This window comes from Ciconia boyciana, chromosome 6, assembly GCF_034638445.1.
Source record: "Ciconia boyciana chromosome 6, ASM3463844v1, whole genome shotgun sequence".
In the NCBI taxonomy this organism is placed as follows: Eukaryota; Metazoa; Chordata; class Aves; order Ciconiiformes; family Ciconiidae; genus Ciconia; species Ciconia boyciana.
Window position 1 is genome coordinate 9,828,105 of NC_132939.1, and position 17,295 is coordinate 9,845,399.

General features: G+C 39.4%; 1 protein-coding gene across 1 annotated transcript in view; it reads left to right on the forward strand.

Annotated features, from left to right (window-relative positions):
- Positions 1-17,295, forward strand: part of KIAA1549L (KIAA1549 like) — a 137,899-nt gene that overhangs the window by 84,453 nt on the left and 36,151 nt on the right. The window contains exons 11-14 of the mRNA XM_072864043.1: positions 2,861-3,024; positions 8,876-9,066; positions 12,977-13,104; positions 14,682-14,705. Coding sequence (XP_072720144.1) covers positions 2,861-3,024; positions 8,876-9,066; positions 12,977-13,104; positions 14,682-14,705 — 507 coding nt within the window. The remainder of the gene's footprint in view (positions 1-2,860; positions 3,025-8,875; positions 9,067-12,976; positions 13,105-14,681; positions 14,706-17,295) is intronic.

Below are 17,295 nucleotides of genomic sequence, written 5' to 3' on the forward strand. Positions count from 1 at the left end.
CAGATTCAAGATATGGTAGCATCATTCAGAATAATGTGGCTAAAAAAGTAATCCATTCTTGAAAAGTAAATTGTTTTTGAATTTCTCTTTTAAGACTTGCATCTGTTACTGAGTGATTGTGGGCACAGGTGTTTTCTTAAAAAAACATTTTTGGGGGGATATTCCTGTATAGTTGACCCATAGTTATAAACCTGTGGTGGAGCTTGGAGGGTTTTTCGTGCAATAACAGCTTAATGTATGCAATGATGCCTTTAGCTAACTGAATGTCTCCACTTTGCCAAGGTTTTTATCCAGATGGAATTAAAATTATATAGTGGACTTCTGTACTGGATCTCCTTACTGGCTAAACAGCATATAAAATGGGACTCCCTGTTGCCATTATTTCTGCCTGAAGGAGGAGTGATATTGAAATAATTACATGTAATGGTGATAGGAAAAGAAGGAACCACTGTAATAAGTAATTGACGTATCATCCATAAACATATGATTGAATTAGAAGAATAAAGTATGATATAATTTGCAGAGAATGCACTATCTACTGTACCTGGTCCTTGATTTGATCATGGTCTGTTACTGAGTTTAGTTGGAGTAAAACCAGGGATGTCCATTCCTGCTTCCATAAAGTCCAGTATTTAAATTCTGAATGACTTTGTTTTCCATGAGAATATTTATTTTATGTAATTTTTACTAAAGCAGCTATAGATAATACATAGTAGTTTCCTATCTCTTTGTGCAGTTTTGTGATTTATATGGGTATTTAGGTAATTATGACATCTGCTGTTCATGATCTAAGTTTGTACTTCCATGGTCTGATAAGGCAGCCTCATTCATCTGTAGATTTTCATACTAGTTAAATATGCACAGAATACTGTAAGAAGAGAATATACAGAAATTGAAATTATGACCCTGTGAGATGCTGAAGCTAGAGTATTTGAAATGTAGGAGATAGAGCTATCTTTATACCTTATTAAGAAAAAAATCAATTTCTTTCATTTTGGACATGGTATTTGTAGTCTGTCTTTGTATTCCCAAAGAAAATACTTTGTGTGCACTTCATTTTTACTCATTATAATTTCTGTTATAGCAGAATTAAAAGTTCTGTACCAAAATGCAGTAAGAAGAGACATCTACCCTCAGGAGCTCACAGTCTGGTTAGACAAGACAGATGAATAATAACAAAAAATATGGATGTTCCTGTTTTATAAGTGAGGGACTGTGTTATAGCAAAATGAAAGGCTTGCTTCAAAATCGACCGAAGTCTTATTGAGTTGAATGAACCGTGGATTGACTTACTCAAAGTCACATTGGAAGCTGGTAACTGAATTGAAGATGTGAACCAGGATTCCTAAATGTCTGTCCTATTAGCCATAAGGTCATCGTTTCCTCTGCGATCCCTAGAAAGAATAATTATAATTTTTCAACAATTGTTTGCTGCTCCCACAACAGCAATCTATAATAATAATTACTGTTATCTGATAAAATTCAGATTCAGTTTCCTTCCCCACAGCCCTTTCATCCCCAAACTAAATGTCCAAGGTCAATAATTTAAAATTATGGAAGTCCATTAAAAGTGAACCTTGAAAGGCTTCAGCATGGCTTTCTGGACAGTCTTTAAGCATGCAGTTACTGTTACACTGTGCGCAAGATACGTACCTAATGGTGCTATTCCTGCATCACCCAACAAACTACACAGGCTTTGCAAAAAACTGTAGATTTGCAAAGAAAATAGGCTCAGGCTTCAGACAGACTTTCAGCTGGCTTTTGCAACTGCTGCTGAACAAGATGATATGCATTTGAAGTCTGATCCTGAAAGATGCTGAGTGCCTCTGACAACTAATAAGCTCAATGACATTTGAAAGTGCTAGTCCCCTAGGAAATGGGAAGGGCTGCTTTACGCTGGTATTCTCTCAATTGCCTGTCATGCCAGCAACCAGTGGCATAGGAAAATAAATAGAGATAGCATGGTGAAGTCCACAAAATATTTCACTAGAACAAAATTCAGCATCATAAGGAGATTATCTGGTGTTTTTCCAGAAAGAAATGAAATGAGAGAACTGGGAATGTGTCACAGGAGGATCTCCTATGTGTGTACAAGTTGCAGTTTCATACTAAGAGACTTTATTCTGATAAAATGGAATCTAAACGTTCCGATAAAATGGAATCTAATAAAATGGATGCTAAAGCGTTTTGGCATCACTGCATTTCTGAAATGTACCCTTTTCCTGGTGCCATTATTAATATATCTGCAAGTAGCTCTTTCCAAGCACATCATTTCCCCTCCTTCAGAAATGATGGATTCATTTTGACCTTAACTATGATAAAGTATTTCTAGAGCACAAGAGGAGCATTTTCCTATTGCCTTATTGATATCAATAATAACTATTAGCGTGCTTACCTTCATTGTTTTTGAAAAAACTCTCCTGGTTTACTCTTGCTGAGCCAGTAAGTCTTTGACAGCAGGTATGGACTCCGTGTGTCTACATGTAATATACATGCTACCTTACTATAAGCTGTTTCTGTGTTGGAAAAATAATTATGGATGTATTACTTTCACTTTTTTGTTTATTCTGTAAATGAACCATTAGAGTGATGTCTAACATGGCATCTAATCTGACTTGGGAGTTCATGGCTGCTTTAGCAGCTGGCTATAACTAAGTAAGAGAAGAGAGCCCAGGGATTTGTGAATTGAACAGTGTTGCTGATTCTTTTTTTTTATTTAAGGAATACAAAGGTATAGCTAGATTACTAACAACCCTTTCATACTAGCTATTATATGGAGACAGTTGAAGACTGTTGGAAGCAATTTCAGTCTTGCGTTTGTCCAGTGAACTTACCAATGTTGGTTTGCGATTTTCTGTAGCTGTGGTGAAGAACCCCCCGAACAACCTGTGGATCATTGCAGCGGTGCTGGCTCCCATTGCCGTGGTTACGGTTATCATCATCATCATCACAGCAGTTCTGTGCAGAAAGAACAAGAACGACTTCAAACCAGACACCATGATGAACCTGCCTCAGAGAGCTAAAGTGAGTGACTGATCTCCAGATCCAAGACGTCCGTTTGCTTTCTGAGGTTTTAACTGTGTTTTTCTGCTAGATGTAGTGGAAGGATGTTTGGAATTGAAATGGTCGTAACTCACAGGTTGGATCTTTGCACTTCTCTGTCCTTGATACCGCCGGTTACAGCAATTACTCTTCTGTTTTACTCAGGACTCATCAGCTTCCTTTGCAGCTTGTCTCTTGCCCCATAGGTAGTGGTGACATTACGCAGTGATGTAAGGCACTGAGCCATTAGGGCTGAGCAGGCTTTACTCGGGGCAGTTGCTTCCTTCATAAAGTTGAGGAAAAGGGATATCCTGCCTAGGCCTCAGCAGCACGTCTCCCGTAGGACTTCATTCTCAAACCCATGGCCTGAGCTGCTCCTACCTACTGCGAGTGGCAATGGCTGAAGCTCCGGGCTTTGGTAGCAGTTCAGACCTGGTCTTAACTAGAAGTTCTCCATTCCACTGCTAATTCAGAAAAGACATTCTCCGATATTTTTTTTTTTTCAGAAAATTTCTCCCACTGCTATTTTTCTTTTAGATGTTTTGAACTTTCTAATTTATTTGTGGATATTGTTGATTGGGTTCAAACAATAATATTTTCCTTAAATTTACTAACCCATATCAATGACAAGATTTTTTTTTTCCAAATAAAATGTCTTTCCAGTTTGATTTTCTGTTTCTAAGAGAAAATGTCACAGAATACTGATTTGTCTCTGTAGGGAAAAAAGTCTGCCTCCTCAATGCTGCTGTTAAATGGCTCTTAAATGGGGCCACCCAAAGTTAGGAGTTTTTAGCCTACAAAGCATGGGCGTAAGTCATGCTGTTCCTTCGCCCTTTTAGCTGGCTTTGTTCTCTGTTGGCATGGGATTGAAATGATATTTTTTTTCTTTGGTTTCTTCATGCTACAGACAGCAGGATTATTGTGATTTCAGCTCTGTTGCTTCTGCTGAAAACTGTAGATTGGAGGGAGAGTTGAAGGAAGGCATGATGCATATGACAACTCTTTTCTCCTCATCTTAGGTTAGTTGCAGATGGGTGCAGCTCATGCCAGTTGGAAAAAGACATTTGTATTAAAAATGATGCAAAAAAGACATTTCCATTGCGGTTCCAGTATGCTCATCTATTTATCCGGTGTTACCAACTAGATCTGCAAAAGTGAAACAAGCAATATCACGAACACAAACGCAAATTAATACTACTGCAGTGATATCATATAATGTCCCATTGAAACCTCTAAAATGCAAATCATGCTTTATTAGGGGCTGTTGCAAATACTGTGCACCACTTGATTCTTCTTATATGCAGTCTTAGTTCCAGCTAAAGGACAAACTGAGACTAAATTTGTACATTGTTTTGAGCTGGCCATCATTATGGGATGCTTTACAGCTGAAGAAAGTCGCTATTTAAAAAAGAAAAGACTGCTGGTTGAAGCTACAGCACAGAAAAAGCTTGAGAGTATTTTAATATTCCATAGTTGTGATTCCAAAAAGTAAGAGAAAGTTGAATTTTTACTTTTCCTGAGAAATCAGATTTAGTCAGGCTGTAAGATACATGGTCGGGTTAAAACCTATTCAGTCAGGTTACATTTGTATCAGCAGCCAATGTGGTCAGACAAGAGTTGGATCTGCAGAACAAAACAATTGGTGCTGAGCTCCCAGCAGCCATACTACACTCGTTTCAGGAGATTTTCCTGCAGACTTGCTCACATTTGCAATTGGAGTGCAGTAGTCCACTTCTAGAGTGCATTTCCCCTTTTTGGGTATATTTTGAGACTCCATAAAATTTAATTTCATTCATTATATAAAAAGTTATGCATTTCAAAATGAAAGCTAAATTGATTTCCGCTTAATTTCACAATGATGGCTCCATCAAAGAGGTTCAGCCAGGTCTAGTTTAGGGTATATGCTGGTATATGGACCGTGGAAGATAAATTCTGCAGTGGGATTGGGAATGGACTGGTTTTGTCATTCCTGATTTCAGCATCTTTACTTAAAATAAGGCTAGGAAACGTATTTTGGGAAGATAATGAAATAAGGTCATTTTGAAAAGAACAGTTTTATTTTTAATTCCAGCATTAGGGATATCAGGAATAGTGGTAATTACTTGAACTGTAATTGCTACATTTCATGCAGTTTGGCAATACAAATAGCTGATGAGCACATATCTATATCACATTTAAAATGAATGTATTATATTTCATGGCTTAGAAAAGTGCCCGAGACTGCTTGATTAATGCTGAATCTGTTCTGTAAGTGGAGTCACAGCAGAGTGATTTTTAGTTTAAGCAGCAGCTTTAATATTTTGTTTCTGTGCCTCTGAGATTTGCTGTTGAATCACTGGAGCAATTTTTTGATACCTTTTGAATATCCAGCAAGCAGTATAGAGAGGAAAAGAGACTATTATGGGATACCTACAACCTTGGATTTCGGCTGGCTTTGTTTTCAGTGGTGCCATTTTATGTGTTTGGATTTCAAAAGTCCTGTACCAAGGGGACTGGCAGAGCAGAGCTGCCTGTTCATCGCTGCAGTCCTATTGCTGCTGGGAGCAGCGGGAGGCTGCAGGTCCTCGCAGAGCAGAGCTGCCAGCCATATCCCTCCAGAGGCTCCGTCCCGTGCCAGCGGGATAGGATGCACGAACACAGCACGGAGGGGTAATGAAACATTTAGCGTTAAATATCCTTCTGTAGGTGGGGGAGGTGATGTAACATAACAGCAGGATCGCTGCCCGTGCCTGGTAATTAAGGAATGACTTTTTTGTCGTAACAGACTGAAGGCTAAATAAATGAAGTTTAAAAAATGACCTCTCATACGTAGTGTAGTTTATAGTATCTTTCTTAGGAATTGTGTTGCTGTTCTGAATTGCCTTAGCAGGCAGGGACATCTGGACTAAGTCGCAGGGAAAAGGCACTGTTACCATTTTTTTCAATTGACTCTCCAGTTGTAAAATTAAATATAAATTCAGATCGGTGAAATTCTGATTGGAATTTATTTTAATGTTCTTTCAATACTGTTTTTATTTTGAGATACTGTTTTTACTTTGAGGTTTTGGATAGATGGTAGTTTTTTACCTCCCTTGCTTTCTAATTCACAGTGTGCTTTTTTAAAGGCTGTAATCTGATTTGTCACCTTTCCTTTCTTTTAGAGCATGAAAGAATAAGCTTGCAGGTAAACAGAGATAAGATCTGCAGTCTGAGACCTGCAAGCAAAAGCAAATACTGCAGGCCATGAGAAAACAACCACTATCAATTTGATAAAGGGCATGGAAAAAAAAAGATTAGAGAAACTGTCTGTGTACATGGGTATATATGTAGAGGGGAGGGGCTGATCATCCTTTTTTCTGTTTTTTTTCTTCTTTTCTTTCTTTATTTAAAATATCAGTGTCTTTTTCATGATCATTACAAGGAAAAAAAGTCCCAGAAACAACTCCCTACATTCAATCTGCCCTTTGCCAGGCGATGTGATTTAATGGTCTGATCATTCATTTATTATTTCAAAAGCAATATTCAAATCCCAGTCCTTCAGTTGTTCTCAGTATTGTGGCCGTATTGGACATCTATGCTTGCAGTGCTTCAGCAGTGCCTGATCGTGATTTAGTCTTGCCAGTTCCCTTCAGGGGTGGTAAAGCCATCTGCTCCTGTGGGGTTTTACAGAGCAGGGTTCCAAGATCAAATTTTATTTAACGCAATATGTCCGCTGATGAGGATGGCTTTTTCAGCTCTTCCTTTAATGCAGTTTGTTACTAGACATGGTGGTAAGTAGAACTCAGATTAAAATAATCCTTCATTTTCTTCCTTTGGCAGATCCAAGCTGGGACTCTGCAGAGGTCTTTAGTAATTCTCGTGTTCTGTTTCTTCTGGTTTGGTGGTGGTGGTTGTTGTTCTTGTTGTTATTTATTTATTTATTTTAAAAATAAGATATGAAGTATAAGTTGTAACAACTTCTACCCTTCAAAGGCATGGAGGGAGAAATAAGCAATTTAATCAGCTGTTCTCCTTTGTTACCTTTTTTGCAGAATATCTAGGAGCGTCTTGACTAACTCTTAACATAGATAATTAGGTTGAAAAACATTATTTTGGTTAAACGTATTGTCTAGGATGGTGTGCAGTAGTTCTTCCTAGCTGTCCTTCACACAGTTTTTACTTCCCCTTTCTTCATTCCCTCTCCTTTCTTCATTTCCTCCCTTCGTAGCTAATTTGGTGGCTGCTTTTGTGGTACCTTGCCTTCAGAGGAGGGCAAGCAGAAGGCTCCGTCAGGGGCAATATCATCATGACTTGCCATGGGGTAGTGATGGTGAATTGGCATTTCTCTGATATGTTGCAAGTTCCATTGTGGTAATGTGCAGAGACATCTGCTCTCCCAAATCAGCATTAGCCCAGTTAGCGTCTCCTTAATGCGCTGGAGCTACTTATCAGAGGAATACTGAAGTACATGAGCACATTAGAAATCATCAGCCTCAATTCAAAGAGGAGATTGGGAATGCGATGTAGATCCTCATAAACAAAAAGCATGTTTTGTTTTGTCTTAAAAAACAGAAGACAGCCCCATTTTTTTCAGAGTGAGATCGCCTATAAAATTTATCTGTATTTATAGCTATAGCCCAGACTTAGTAAGGGACAGAATAAGAGAAAACATTTTCCCAGAGCTCATCCCTTTTCTGTGCCATCAGCAAATTTTTTTATCCAGCCGATTTTCTTCCAGAACTAAAATATTCAATGACAACATGAGAGGAACCTGAGAGAGACCATTCAGTTATTGTCTAATTCTGATGTACATTTGAGGGTTAAAAATCACCATTGCTCACCTTTGAAGTGTTTGATGGTGCTTTTTTAGCATTCTGCCAATAGTCTTTATACTTCAGGAAGAGCATCCTTGCAGTTTTAGGTAAATTAATTCAATTTAGTGTAGCAAGAACTTTTTTTAATGTTACATATTTTTTTCCAGAGGTGGTGAGGAATTTCTTTAAGTAATTTTTTTTTTCTTCTTTCTCTTTTTTTTTCCCAATAGAAAATGCAGGTTGGGTTTTCTTTTTTCCTTCTCTTTTTTTCCAATAGAAAATGCAGTTTGGAAAGTTAAGTTTTGCTTAAATGCTTCAATTTTTGCATTAAGAGAATCCACCTTTTGGTGGCTGCTTTACCCAGAAGGCATGTGTCAGCTCTGCTTGTTCCTTGCAGAGGTAGCAGGGAAAGCCCGGCCAGGCTTCAGGGCAGGAGGGGCTGGGCACACGGCCCTCAGCTGCCTTGCTGCAAAGCTCTTGCGAATGCCACTTCCGGAGAGAAACAAGTGAAGTCAATAACAATCTTCCCAGTAGGCAACTGGCAAGCCAGGGGAAATACAATTTCACTGATCTGAAAAAGATCCTTTTCTGGAAAATGTTGCCCATGAAACTTTTATGTGTGCCTTTTTTACTTTGTCTTGATTTGGAATAAATTACTCCCACCCTCTTTGGAAAGATACGATTTTTTTCATAGAGAAAGTTTTCCATTTTCTGTATGGGCTTATTTTTCTGCTTCCTAATTTTTTCTTCCATATGTTCACACTTCCATTGTCTGTTAAAGGAATTTCTGGGGGTGTTACGGCAGGGTAAGAAAGGTTAGCCAAGGTCAATTTTATACTAACTAATCATGTCTAAAATATGTGGAATGGAGAAAAATCCATTTTCTCATCAGAAGATTGCTTTGTTGTTGGGCATTCATATAGCAATCTACATATTTTTACCTGTCACTTATGTAATTAAAGAAGTTAAGGGGTAGTGGAAAATTTTATATTGAAGTGGAAATTTTATATTAACATATGACGCATGCTGGAAATGTCTTTTTTCTCTCACTTTTTTTGCAGCCAGTACAAGGCTTTGACTATGCCAAGCAACACTTAGGTCAGCAGGGAGCTGAAGATGAGGTTTTACCTGTAACTCAGGAGACTGTCGTACTTCCACTTCCAGTTAGAGATGCTCCTGCCTCCCAGGAGAGAGAAATTACTCAGGATGGGAGCACCATCAAAACTGCCAAATCCAATGAAACAAGGAAAAGGTATGGACTGGCATGTTTCTGCAGAGGGGTGGAATGAGGTACATGCTGCTGGTTGCTTAAGAAAAACCTGTAAGATTTGGCACCCAGGCTCTGCATGTGGCAGATGGTTCCTCCATGATATATTCTTGGCATAACGCGGGTCTGCGCTGGATGTGTAAGATTGCTGCAAAATACAAGATAAAATAAAGTGAAGTCTTTATTTTACAGATTGTATTCACAGATTGTACATGCATAGAGGAGGTAAACGGGAAATGGCTCTCATATGCATGCTGGTGTTGTACAAGAGATGAACCCAAACGAAACATGGGATCTGGAGCATGAACACCGATCATTTCTCAAATGAACCAAAAGACAGGACCTCAGCCACTGCAAGTTGCTGTAGCTTCACTGACAGACTCTGTCACTCCAGAATTGGACCCAATGTCTTCATTAGTAGAAGGGCAAACCCTAAACATCCACTAAATTACGGAAGACCTCTAGATCCAAAGCATCTACAGTAGGACAAAACTTTTGAGTGTAAGAATAGACTAGATAACATCAGTGTCTAGGGTAAAGTGTCCCAGGTTTGCAGTTTCTTCACAGTAAGTCTACAGGGTTGTAGGATCACAGATTAGAAGGTCCCCAGGAAGCTATCTGGCTCTTCCTTTTTTCCACTGCAGGGTCAAATACACCCTTAACTCAACTTTATCTACCTTTTTTTAAACTCTTCCAGTGGTGGGATGATCAGAGCCTCCTCAAGCAATCTGTTTTTCACTACCTTTCCTGTTAGGAAGTTTTACCTCATGTCTACCCTCAATCATCATCGGAATACCTGAAGGTCATTATTTCTTGTCTCAGTCACCTCAGGCAAGGAAAGCAGATTATCCCTTCATCCAAGCTGTTTTGCATGCTTTAACTCCATTTTCCCTTGACCCGCTCTCCTTGAAATTAATTTAGAGTGGAGGATCATCAACTTTTTATTGCTGAAGAATGATACTGAAGGGAACAGAAGAAAATAAAACTGTTAGGTAAACAGCCTGAATAGAGGTAACAGTTATCTGGTTCACTGGCATTACAGTCCTTGCCTCTTGAAGGGACTTGATAACATAAAAGCAGAGTATCGGGCTAGTGCAGAGAAATTCTATAGAAAATCAAATCTTCATAGTTGAGTCACCTCATCTTGTACTTGTCAATGCACAATGATGTTTGCCCCTTTGGAGTAATGGAAAAGCTTGGAAAGCTCAGCACAGTATTGCTGTGCGCTGTGACAGGGACGCGCTGGAGCCATCGCAGCCGTGGGAAGTGCCGCACGGCGCAAGTCAGCCTGCACGGCGCAGGGCTGGAGGACCCGGCACCGCTGCTCTTCATGGGGGGTAGACCTCCCCATTGGTCATAAGATGAGGTTTTGCCCTACAGAAAAATGGAAATGGAAGGATCCCGAGCTGGTGTCTGGTTTGGCATACTTCTCTGGTTGTATGGTAGATCACCTGAAATATGGAGAGAGCTGTCTGCAGGGAGTACCAATAGGGAAGAGTAAGCCAGCTGAGAGCTCCCCTGGTTCCTGCAATTGCTTCGCTGGGTTTGGGTGTAAACTGTTGTTATGCCCTTTAATGTCAGTGATGTGTTGTTCGCACCATAAATCACTCGAACCATGACAGTCAGGTTATATAGTCTGTGTGAACCAAACAGCGCTTGTCCCTTTTGAAGTCTTCTGTCCTCTGATGAAATGACAAATGGAAGATGACCATGACACCAGCTGTGGTTGCTGGTGCTGGGCCACTACAGGTCAAGTCTTTGCAGGAGCTGTTTTTCAAAATGTTTGGAAGCCTCTCCAAAGCCATGTGTAAATACACACAAAAAATGTTAGCCAGCCCTATTTAATCCTCTAACAAAAGTGATTAAGTACTTCACTCGGTCCTTTGAATGAGTGCAGATATCCCCCTCTACTTAATCTGTACAATTTTAAACAAATGTTGATAAGCAAATTGATTCAGGAATTCACAGGAAAGTTATTCTTATTATAAAATGTGTTGAACCTTGGTGCCTTTCTAAGCAAATAACTAAGAGTTACTTTTGCCTCCTTCAGGGTGATTACTTGAGTAAGAGAGAACATGCAGAATTTTAGTCTTTTTTTCATTCCCAGGAACTGTGTCTGGGGATGGAATTTAATGGTTTCTGAAGATGAAGAAATATTTCCTGACCTTTATGTATTTGCTCTTTCATCCAGGCTACTTTGCAGGCTGGAAAGGTCAATTTAAATCAGACTGCCATGAAGTGGCTGGTAACTGATCAGAATATCTTCTCTGATATTACCACTGAAGGAAAATTCACAGTTAACAATACGACGGCCACTTAAAAAGGATGACTATTTAGATTACTGGCAGCAGAAATAATCGTGCAAGCTATTCATGCTTGCTGCTTTTCCTTGTTCCGAAGTGGAGCAGATTTTCTTCAGGTGTTGATCTGTCCCTGGATGAATTTTTTTATTGGGCTAGGATTATTCATTAGCAGTGACAGACAGGTTTATAGGGGAGAAATGCTACTTTTCAAGATTATTTATTCTCAATAGAATTTCACAAGAAAATCTGCAGGCTGAGCTGAGCTGAGCTGGGTTGCATGCTGACTTCTCCTAAAGCCCTGTAGCTGGAAAGAGCCTGTCTCAAATTATATATATTTCCACCGAGGCTGTCTCCAAAAGAGAGTCCTTAAGAATTACTTTTCTCATAGTTGTCCCTTCCTGTTCTGACCACAGTAAATGCTCTCTACTTACACCAGACAGGGCAGTCACAACCGGAGGTAAATGAATGTTTCAAGCTGGCAACATAGTATTGGCAATAATTTACAGAATGGTTTTTACAGTTGTGTTGCTTTAGTACCATTTTCTGGATGTAAAGCCATTGTGACAGCAATAGAACTTGATTTGAATTTTTTTCTCTGTAAATGAAAGTCCTTATGACTAAGTCCATTTTTTTTCTCCGATGCGATCTCTTTACATTATCCTGTCATTGGCCATGACAATTCAGAGTGATAAATTGCAGCTAGGTGCATGAGAAACTATACAGGTCCTGTAGATAGTTTTCATTCCCATTGTGGCAAGTTTCAGGTGTAGAAACAATGTGACACTGTGTTTGGATGTGGAGTAGCACCAAATGTAACGTTTTCTACTCTGGCCAGTTTTCCCCAACTTGTGCATTAGGATTTGAGTAATCTGCCCACCCCAAAAAGAGCAGCTTGTTCCCGGTGCAGGCCAGAGTTACACTGCTCGTTTCTGTTCTTGCTCCTCCTTGGGACTGAACGCTCGCAGTGGTTCTGCTCTGCCCTCCCTCCTCACGCTGTGCAGGGACCAGTTTCAGGGCAAGGATATGCAATGGCTGAGTAAAACAAGCATTTTCTTAGGAGTTTCAGCAAATAATGGTGCTGGTTAAACCAGGTTACGTGCAAAAAGGAAAAAAAGGAGAATTTTCTTATCACGTGTGTGTGTGTGTGTGCAGAGTAAGTGAATTTTGCGTTGTGGCTGCAAAATAGCTGAGTGTAAATGCAGGCTAAATAATAAAGGAATTAGTTTAGCCATATATATGAAAACAAAGGTCTGCTTTATTTTAGCTGGATAGATGACACTGAATTGATAACAAGATTTTTTTGTCCTCTGCAGTGCCGCTTCTGTCATTGTGGGGGTTGTGCATGGGAAGTGTTTGCTTTCGATGCCGCTAAGATGCCTATCGGCCCTGAGCTAATTGAGAAGTCGTGTTCTCCTACCGTCGCTCTGTTCCTGCCTTTACTGTGTTTCTGTGTGCAGTTTATATTCTGTCTCCTTTTGGTACAAAATCAGACTTGAAAACTCAGTGATGCAAACTGTGCGAATGAAATAACCTTGAAACGAGGTTCATAAGGAAGAACTCACAGCCTCCCTTGTTGCTATGGTTACTTGCAGCCGATCCCCGAGTCAGAACGGCTCCATCATCAGCAACGGGTCGGGAAAGCCCAGCTCTGGCCGGAGCTCCCTCCAGAAAGTAATGGCACCGCAAAAAGTGACAAAAGACGAAGGAAGGAAAAGAAATGGTGAGAAGTGTTTCTTGATGAAAGCTGCTTGCGGTCGCCCCTATAGCCGTACCCACACAGGCACTAACTATGTTGAAACCATCTTCCTATACCTTCAGCAGTACTTGGGCATTTTCTGTTCATAGCTGTTTGTTCCCTCCCGCCCCCCTTTACTGCTATAACTATTTCTCAACCTCACGTGAAACGGTATGTTTACTCTTTGTGTGCACCTTTGCAAGTTTTCTTTCTTTTTGTTTTTCTTTTTTTCTTTATATATCAGTAAACCAACGAAGACATGATGCTCTGTAGTAGGTGGACAGGGTTGACAGCTTTTTTTTTTTCCTGTGTAGAGCCCTAAGATATTAATTTCCATTACTGCTGTTGCTGAGCTGGCCCAGATCTGATGAAGATGAATTAATTAGGTAAAAATTAATTTGAGAAAGTGTGAGACGTCCAGAGCTTTAACTTTCCATCTCTTATCATCCTCATCATACCTTTTTGTTATTAACACTTGCTGACAGCTTTTCCTGATGCACCTAGCGTGTTACGCTGGATGTTTTTTACAAGCCCTTGGTTGATGGTGGTGACCTTGTGACTTGAGATGCATCAGGAACATCTGATGAGAGTAGAATGCAATGCCCTTTCTTCCTTGCTTTTCTTTTGTCTGTCTTTCTGCTTTTTTCTCCTGAGTTATAGCTTTGCTTCCATAGCTATATTTTCCGTATGAATAGAAAACACTCTGGTTGAACCAATTGATCATTTCCCTCTAAAGGGAGGGAATTAAACTGAATATGGTCTCATCAGATTCTGTCATGAACACAAGTCTGTAATTCTTCTTTGTTAAAAATGTAAGTGTGGAAGGGAGGACTCGGATAAAGAGAAAATCTTAGTGTGTGTCTTTTCTCCTTTCTCCAGTAAATCACCCAAGTCACCTCTGTGGAGGCGATCCTGGTATCAAATCATATCATCCCCTGATGATCGTTATGCCTCATACTAAAGTGTCATGCAAAGGCTTTGCTGCTTTAGCAGGAATACAGGGCGATATAGAGACAGATACATAGCACCAGACGTGGCTTTTGTTCTGTACAGCAAAATCATACTGCATTTTTTAAGCATCCTCTGTTCTTTCCATACACGTACCATAGAGCATTGCATCTTGTGGGGATCATATAATTGATGTAACTGTAGGATTCTGTTTTTAAATCAGCTTCATTGAGATTTATGCACATCTGCATATTCACACAAAGAAGTGAAGTTGTTAATTTTCTTTTGTTATGTGTTTGTCACCTGTACTGCTTTCTTCTGACAGACCTGTGACTTTACTGATTACTTCAGACCTGTAATAATAAGTATTCTCACTGGTCTTTCTTAAAGAGGTCTTTTTTTTTTTTTTTTTTCATAGACAGCTTAACAATATTTCATGGTTCTAAGATTCAAGGGTTCTAATTATTTTTTCACTGTTTCAAATGTAGCTCGTTTTACAAGACAATAACATTTCCCTACCCAGGAAAGCCAATATTCAAAAACAGTGTCAGGTGATGTTTACACGTGTAGGCAAAGTAACTTAGTGAAGGTATTTTTTTGTTTTGTTTTGTTAGGTTTTAAATCTTCAAAGAAAATTGGTAAGAATTTCCAATTTCTTTGTTAAAGAATTGACTAACACCTAACATCTCTTCTGATCTGGACTATAGTGCGTTTCTAGAACATGCACGTGCTACTTAAAGAAACCTTTCGATGTAGTATAAAGGAATACTGACCCTGTATTTGAAATCTTAATTTTATTATAATTCTAGCTTCAACTTTATTTGATAACAATAGCTAGGCACTTTTCAAATTATGTGGAAAACTAATAACTGCTTTATTTACATGTTTATTTTACCTTCTCTCTCCTGTCTTCTGAAAAAAAGCCTGAATAATGTTGTTATTTAATATGGTCAAGGTGCTCCTTGTTAGGAGCAGCAAAGGAGCTAAATGATTTCTAGGAAAACATCTTCAGTGTGTAATCCATTCACAGTATGGTTACTTGTCGTTTGTTCCTACCACATGCTGGCAGCAAGATCTTGAGCTTCTGTGGCAGAAAGGAAAAGCTGGGTTTGCCTGTTTAAAAAGTAATAGAATAGCATATATACAAAATATGAAATGGATGGGCTGTGTCCATCTGACTATTCTGGCTTTGAAGGAACCTGTGCATGAAACACCTTTCCTGCAGAGCCCTCCTTGTAGTTACTGAAGTAGAGACTTCAGCTACTTCTGGAGGAACTTCCTTCACTCGACTGCCATGGCCCTACAAAGGGTTGCCTGGTAGTTTCCAGGCACAGATACGAAGGGGAGTAAACACAGTGTTCCCTAGAAAAGAGATGGGGACTTTTTAGCTCTGGGCATATCTTTTAAGATATGTTTAAGAGAGTTTCCTGACACAACCCTTTCAGAACAGCTTCTGAGAAGGAAGATGTGGCCATGGGAAATGAAATGGCCTCCCCCTTACCAGAATTACGGAGCTGGCCCCACATTTATTTTTATATGCATGTGCAGATGTGTTCTTGACTTTTGAGTTGTGTGATCCCAAACGCCTATTGAAGTTGAAATTAAAAAACAAAAATCAAGGCACCCGTTACTTTGCATCACAGAGCTTACGCTTTGTTCCCCAGTGCTATGATTACAAACACTGTTGTCATCTCGGGTATTTTGTTCTTTTTGCAGGGTTTTATCTTTATCCAGCATGATTAGCATCAGTAGAATGTGTTGTCTGTTTTTCCTTCCAGGTTAAGAAAGTAGCAGCTTTTCTCCTAGCTATTTATCTGAACCTGCTCCAGCTCTCTAGCCTCATTGTAGGCTGACGCCTCTAACACGCATGTCAGCAAAAGCAGCAGCATATTTTCTTCTCTGAAAAGCAGCATCTTAAAACTGGAATGAATCCCTTGATGGTCACATGTTTGATTTGGGGACTCCAAGTTAGAATGGCTCATTAGTTGCCATAGTTACAGACCAATTTTAGATTCTATTTCTCCCTGACATTTAGTTACACGGAAAAATGACAGCGCTGGATGTTACCTCGGTACATAAACTCTATACGGCTTGTATCAAAATTGACTCCAAATGGAGTGTGTCAAGGCTGAGAGTGAACAGTGTAAAACCACCACAGACTGACAGGCTTGGCTTAAGGACCTGATGCTTTGGAGGATCAGGAGAACTCTTTAGCTGAGCCTCATTTCTACAGAAAACACAGAAAATATCTATTTGTATTACAATAGTGATAAATTTTGGTAAGGTAATAGTATTTTTTTTCCTTTTGTTTTTCTTGGAAAACATTTATTAGTATTCTAATAGGAAGTTTCCTTTCTAAAAGTTGATGAGTTGGGCTCTCATTCACTTTGGGCACTTAAAAAAAAAAAAATTAAAACCTTTTTTTAAAAATGCCCAATTGCATATGTTAGAGGACTGTGAGATGAATGATCAGCCAACAGAGGTACTGGCAATTTCCGAGATGGGTTTTTAAGAGAGCGTGGAAGAGAACAACAGGATATTAACACTTTCACCTATAATTTTATCAGGCCTAACATCATTCAGGGATAAGCAAATGGCTGAACCCACACATACTTAAAGAACTATAGTAGCCTACGATAAAAAGCTTTCTTTCACCAGCTGCTCACAAAATGAAGCCAGTGAAAGTTATATAGGTTGTTTTTCCAAACTTTGAGTGCTTGATCTTGCAACCTTCCCGTTACCATCTTTGTGATGGGGTGATTGCTTGCTTGTTTTGAGAAAAATGAAAACTTTAGTTTGCTAGCAGTTCTTAATGAAGTGTATGGCTCCATACCTTTTGGGCTGAGAACTCATATAGTTTTGTACTCGAACCTCATCATCATGAAAGGACACACATCACAGGTGAGTATTTGCAAAGAGTCAACCTTAGGTAAGAAATCTTCCTTTCCTCCTCCTAGGAATCCCAGCTAGAGCACTTCTTCTCATCTTCCAAGCATTTGGACATTGTCTTTAAAAATAGATGCAACTTTTCAGAAGCAGTTCAGTCAGGGGCCGCACTCCTTTTTTAAATATCAGTCTCCAAGACTATAATTTTCTCTGTCCAGGCAGAAACTGTCATATAAATTTTAAATTCTTTTTTCCTTCTGTTCTTTGTAGGGATATCTGAAAATCAGTTGTGTGCACGAACAAAGTACCGGGGAGGAAAACTTGGCTGTATTATTGGCTTCG